Raw genomic sequence first — 6,170 nt, forward strand, 5'->3', positions numbered from 1 at the left:
TGTTCGGTAAGATATCATCACATTAAATACTTTTAAACTATAATACATAATTATCTAACTAACGTGACTAAATTAATCATTATGTAAGTTTTGATGATATCCTTTCATTTTGAGTTCACTTATTATGCTAATGTAATAATATTTTCTGGCATTTAGATGATTCTTGTATTATTATACATAAATTTTTTCTCATTAATTAAGTTTTATTGTTCCTTCATATAAATAAATGTTTAAACTATCATGCGTTATTAATAACGTGCAACACACGTTCATAGATACTAGTATATATATATATATATATGACTAGTATTTTTATTAGCTATTATTCTCTGTATCTCTTCTTGCTCTTTTTGATTGATGTCAAAGGGGGAGAAGAAAAAGAGTACAAAGATAAGGGGGCATGCAAACAAACAAGGAGCACAAAGGCAGGGGGAGCAAAAGTACATTAGTATAGGGAAGTATCCCCTAAATTAGTCGAACTCGTTTTGGATTATTGTCATCATAAAAAAGGGAGAGATTGTTAGGTTTAGAATTTTAATAATGATCAATAATCAAAAGAGCCTTGATTAATATCATCTCACTTTATGCGCAGATTCGCAACAGCTCTGATGAATGAAAGGAAAAAAAAAACCATACAAGGAAATCAGAGGAAGCCAACGGCTATGTTTTACAAACTCTATTGGAAAAAGAATCAATCAATCAATCAAAGAACAAGGAAGGAAAGACAATCAATCAGACGAGCTAAAGATTTTCAAGCGTGCAAGAAAGGAAAGAGAGCCAATCAAGGATAGAGAGCTAATCAAGGGCAATCTGCGAAAGCTCTAAACAAGGTTAATTGGAGGAGCCAAAACTTCAAACTGAGAATAAATTTGGCCACACCTCTCATGCTAGATTCATAAGGCTACTCTTGGGTCTCACTCTTAGAAGTCTATGCCTCAAAAGGAAAGACCTCCAATCATTGCTCCTGTGCGATCCCGGAAAAGAGAAATCAAAAGACCCATCGACCACTATAAAAGAAGAAGTAAAAGGACAAGGAAGATTACGCAACTTCACATATGTTTCTAGACCTTTCTAGTTCTTAGTACAAACACTGTCACTACTAAAAATTCGGGCAAAACCGTCCAAAAAACCGATCAAATTGGGTCGGTATTGGCCAAAAACCGTCCAAAACGTGACCATATACGTATGGACGGTATTTTGAAGGTCGGAAGGGCATACCGACCAAAGTTGGTCGGAAATTACCGACCAACTTTGGTCGGTCAATTAAATTCAAAAAATAAAGATTGCTAGAAAAATCGACCAACGACCAAAGTTGGTCGGTATTTTAATTATGTAATTAAAAAATACACCATCTGGGAATTGAACCGGGGTCTGTACTGTGGCAGGATACTATTCTACCACTAGACCATTGGTGCATTTTGTTTTAAGACTGTCTTTTATTTCATTTATACTCTTTAATTATATTTTCACATGAAAATAACCCACCAAAGTTGGTCGATTTTATTAAAAAATAAAATTACCGACCGAATTCGGTCGGTTTTTTAAAATGACCGGCCGAATTAACCGATCGATTTTGGTCATTTTTTTAAATATTAATATTAATTTATTTTAAATGAAAAACCGACCAAAGTTGGTCGGTTTCTTGAAAAATAAATTTCGCGGAACTCAAAAATAGTTTCCCGCATTTTGCGCCAAAGAAAACCGACCAAAGTTGGTCGGTTTCGTAAAAAGAAATTAAAAAATAAAATATTTTGAAAAACCGACCAACTTTGGTCGGTTTTTTTGTCAGTTGTTTGACCGACCAAAATTGGTCGGTCGACCGTGGTCGGTTTTTGCCGAATTTCTATTAGTGTGTATTCCTAAGTCTACAAGTGTCGCAAAAGACAGGAAGAATTAGAAAGAAAAAAAATAAGAGTTGTGTCAACACTAGATAAACATTATTGTTGTATGTCGTTGGTGGTGAACGTACTAAAACCATCACTGTTGTAAATATTTATTAAAGATCTAAGAGAACCCTTCTGACCCAAGGGAATTGGACGTAGGTACCACACCGGTACTGAACCAGTATAAAATTGTTGTGCCTCCTTTACTTTTCATTCTGCATAATTTATTTCTGTTGCAATTGATCCCAGTGAAGTTTAGTCGACTAATTCCTTTCTTAGTCAACTAAGTTTTAAAATCGGTTATAATTCACCTCCCTCTCGTACTTTCACCTATGGGCAGAATAAGACAAAGAGATGGAAGAAACAACACATTCTCCATTATGGAAGACAAAGAGACCAAAATTCTACAAATGCCAGAAATCAGAATTGGAGTTTCATCTAGACAAACTAGGCACTTATAAATTTCCGATACTTACGGTTCATTCTGGTTGCCTAATTTCTTCAATCATTCTAATCACTTCATCCATTGTAGGCCTCATATCAGGCACCTTTGTTACACATGAAAGTGCAATCTGAAGCATCTGCACCATCTCTTCTTGAATATTCTGGTACTTCATCAGCTCTACATCGAAAACTTCAGCCGTCCATTCCTCTCTAACAACAGAACGAACCCACCTTGGCAAATCGACTATGTAATCGTGCCCTAACATTGGAAGAGGGGATTTTCCAGTGAGCAACTCAAGAAGCAATACTCCAAAGCTGTAAACATCAGATTTTTGTGTGCCTTTTCGCGTTTCAATCACTTCTGGAGCGCAGTAACCAGCACCCTTATACTTGATGGATACGTAATTTGTTAGAGTGGTTAAACCAAAATCAGAAATGCAACCGTCGAGCTCCTTTGTAAGAAGTACATTGGATGACTTGATGTTTCCATGAATAAACTTAAATCCACCGTCAGAGTGGATATGTGAAATTCCTTTTGCTGCTCCTAGAGAGATCTTCAATCTAGCGTCCCAATCTAATGGAATTCTTCCAAAGCCTCTATTACCTGTTATAGCCAAGATCGTTTAAGAATAAAGCCCAGAAAAGGAATCATTATTAATCTGCAGCAAGTTATGAATTTAAGCAATATTCTTCACTATATCAACACAATGAAAAATGATAATATGAAAAAAATTTAAATTATCAGTGCACAGAACTTAAACTCTAGGAAAAATGTGAAGAATGTATTGGGATGAAATGATAATTTCAATCAGAGTGAAGCAACATATACCGTGCAAGGCTGATGACAAGTAACCAGCAGGCTTGTATTCATAAACAAGAAGTTTCTCATCTTTGGAGTAATAATATGCAAGCAGTGGCACTATATTAGGGTGTCTTTTAACCCTTCCCACAATCTCCATATTCTGTTCAAACTCCTTTTTAGCAACTCCCACTTCCTTCAACCTTTTCACCACTACTATTGTTACCTCATCTAAGACAACTCTGTAAGCAGTTCCATAACTCCCTTTACCAAGAACATCAGTAGAAGCACTTAGCAGATCCTCCAGATCAAAGTTGTAAGTACACCCTTTAAAGAACATCAATTTGTTCTTTTCAGAATCTTGCACCCCACTCCCAAACTCCTCTGACTTCTCATTCCTTCCCCCATTTTCCATTTTCTCTTCAACTATGCTTGTTTTATTACTAACTTTCATATTCAAATAGCAGAAGGAAATCAATAAAAACAGGAGAAAAATCACAGAGGGAACACCTATTGCAATTTCAATGATAGTTCCAGTACTAAGTTTCTTAAAGTTGGCACCTTTATGCTTTTCATAGATTGCAGGGGGTGGTGCAGAACTTGAAGAACAGCTATTGAGAGGCGTCCCACATAAATTAGAGTTTCCCACAAAAGAAGAAAGTGGAAACTTCTTGAGGGAATATGGAACTGAGCCATTTAGCATGTTATAACTCAAATTCAAAAGACTTAACCTTGAGGCATCAATATTGGGAATTGTTCCAGACAATGAATTGAACTGTAGGTTTAACACAGACAGTCTAGTCAAATTCGTGATTGAAGGGGGAATTTCTCCAGTAAAAGAGTTAAAGGAGAGATCCATTAGACCAAGTTTAGGTGATAAAAAAATAGGAATATCACCAGAGAAATTATTGTGTTGAAGGTAGATGGACTGGAGAGAAGGGATTGAAAGGATATCAGAAGGAACATTTCCATTTAGATTGTTTGCTCTTAGGCTAAGGACTTTGAGAGCATCTAGTTTTCCTATACTATTGGCTGGGATATGTCCATAAAGTCCAACACCAGGCAAATGGATTGCAATAACTCTGGTTCCATCTTTGTTGCAAGTGATACCAATCCAAGATTTGCAAATTGGTACAGCAAAGTTCCAGTTGAGTTTTCTAAGATGTGGCACAGATGCTGCAAATTGAAGTAGAGCTTGTCTATCAGATTCAAGATTAGCAATAATGTGAGGAAGAATTGCAAGCAAGGGGAGAAAAATGGCAATACTTGAGAGTAGAGCTTGGAGTTTCATTATGTTTTTACTACTCAGGATATGCAAGTTAATTAAGCAAAATCAGCTACCAAAATAGCCCATAAGCCATTGTGATAGGAAATTTAATCAGTTGTTCACAAGATATTTAGTGAGATAAGAAGAATGAGAACATACTTCCATTTCATCTTTGAAATGTCAGAATAAGAAAATCATTGATTATAAAGAAAGGAGCAACGCAGAAACTAAACCTTCTGATTTGTAGTTTTAAATATAGGATTTTATTATATAAACACAAGATTTTTAATTTATCGGTGCAAATTAACCGGCTATAGCATGTTATTATATTATATTTCAGGCTAAATCATATCAGAGTTGTTATGAAGAGTTACCTATTGTTATATGTCAACTTAGCTGGTTGGTATAAAGAATCTATGCGTCGACAGTATATACAACTTAAACTCTTAAAAATATATGAGACATAAGTACAATTAACTCTATATGAAAAGTTATAGATTTATCATTATATGTTCGGAGGAAAGGTTCTTATTGTATTTGAGAAGAAAAAAAAAGTCATTCTTTTCCATCATTAGCCCACTAAAAAAATACGATACAGGTTCTTATTGTATTTAATAATTCATTATCATAAAACATGAGCATAAAACTACTTGAAAAATGCAATTAAAACTGTTGTACTTTGCTTATAGATGCATTATCCTAAACAAACAATTCAAACTTAAAAAATAAAATTAAATTAGAGGTAAAGAAAGAGAGGGAAGCCTAAATCCCTTACGGAGATTTCCTCTTGGAGATACTTGGTTCCACGTTCGTAATGAAGATTTGAGACATCTTTTGTATATATTTTATAAAATTGGAAGGGAAGAAGAATTGACTTTCTATCAAATGAACAAGGTGTAGTCCCCTAAAAATTGATGAAAGTTTCGTCACACACACATTAGAAAATAAAGAGTTGAGATTATGTAACTAAAATAATTGTTATCGCTCTAGCCAAAAATTGAAGCTTCATTGTTTAAAATAAAAAGGCATAGATGTCCAGTTCATGACTTATTCAATGGGGAAAAGAAGTATTGGCCACATAAGATATCACTGCCGCAGGAAGACGTTGTACATCATCCACTTGCAATTGTACTTTCTCGGGTAGTTTAAGAATTGCCGTAGCATTTTATCAATATATGTTACAAGAAAGTATACTAAAACTAAGGAAGTGAATGCTAGTATATAAAGCGACAGGGAAACGGTGATCCCCATATTTAAAAGGAGGCTAGAGATGATAAAGAATTTATGCCGGTGAAAAATAATAAATAATTGATGAAATATATAGAGATAAGATTGTCCCAACTTATTAAGTGGTTAAATGGCTGGCCATGAATTCTGCTCCAAGCCTACTGCTAGTTATCTTTGCCAAAGTGTAGACTCCCCGTTAGTGCCTTGTTAGTGCTTGTTTGGAGTACATTATGCCAAAAGGACTTGAAATTCTGGCATTCAAAAAAGATGTGCCTAGCATTTTCTGAAGGTTCGGCCATAGAAACAGCATGAATTAGTGATGTTAAGACCAATAGAGCTCAACTATATATCCGTTAGTATGAAGTCTACCATGATGGAGAGTCCAAAAGAAGAAGTTGATCTTATTTGGTGTTTTGATATCCCATAACTACTTGAATTCTCTTGGTCTATTGTTGTTTCCTTGTCACCACTACAAAAAAACAGGGGTAATTGCGGCGAATTTTATTGCATATAGTGGCGGTTCAGAACCGCCATAATTTTCCTTAATGGC

The 6,170-nt window shown here is 35.1% G+C and overlaps 1 protein-coding gene across 1 annotated transcript; it reads right to left on the reverse strand.

Moving 5' to 3' along the window:
• Positions 1-2,334: 2,334 nt before the first annotated feature.
• On the reverse strand, positions 2,335-4,417 carry LOC107819425 (putative inactive receptor kinase At5g58300). The gene is made up of 2 exons (XM_016645531.2): positions 3,157-4,417; positions 2,335-2,931 (listed from the first exon to the last, which is right to left on the reverse strand). The coding sequence occupies exons 1-2, from the start codon at positions 4,415-4,417 to the stop codon at positions 2,363-2,365; spliced, it is 1,830 nt and encodes a 609-aa protein (XP_016501017.1). The 3' UTR covers positions 2,335-2,362.
• Positions 4,418-6,170: the final 1,753 nt, after the last annotated feature.

This window comes from Nicotiana tabacum, chromosome 13, assembly GCF_000715075.1.
Source record: "Nicotiana tabacum cultivar K326 chromosome 13, ASM71507v2, whole genome shotgun sequence".
NCBI classification, from domain to species: domain Eukaryota; kingdom Viridiplantae; phylum Streptophyta; class Magnoliopsida; order Solanales; family Solanaceae; genus Nicotiana; species Nicotiana tabacum.

What these genes read in the sequence shown, in the direction of transcription:
- LOC107819425 (XM_016645531.2), bottom strand. Translation starts at nt 4,417, where the DNA reads ATGAAACTCCAAGCTCTACTCTCAAGTATTGCCATTTTTCTCCCCTTG. An exon ending in CTTGTCATCAGCCTTGCACG is followed by an intron (nt 2,932 to 3,156) that starts GTATATGTTGCT and finishes TGGCTATAACAG; the next exon opens with GTAATAGAGGCTTTGGAAGA.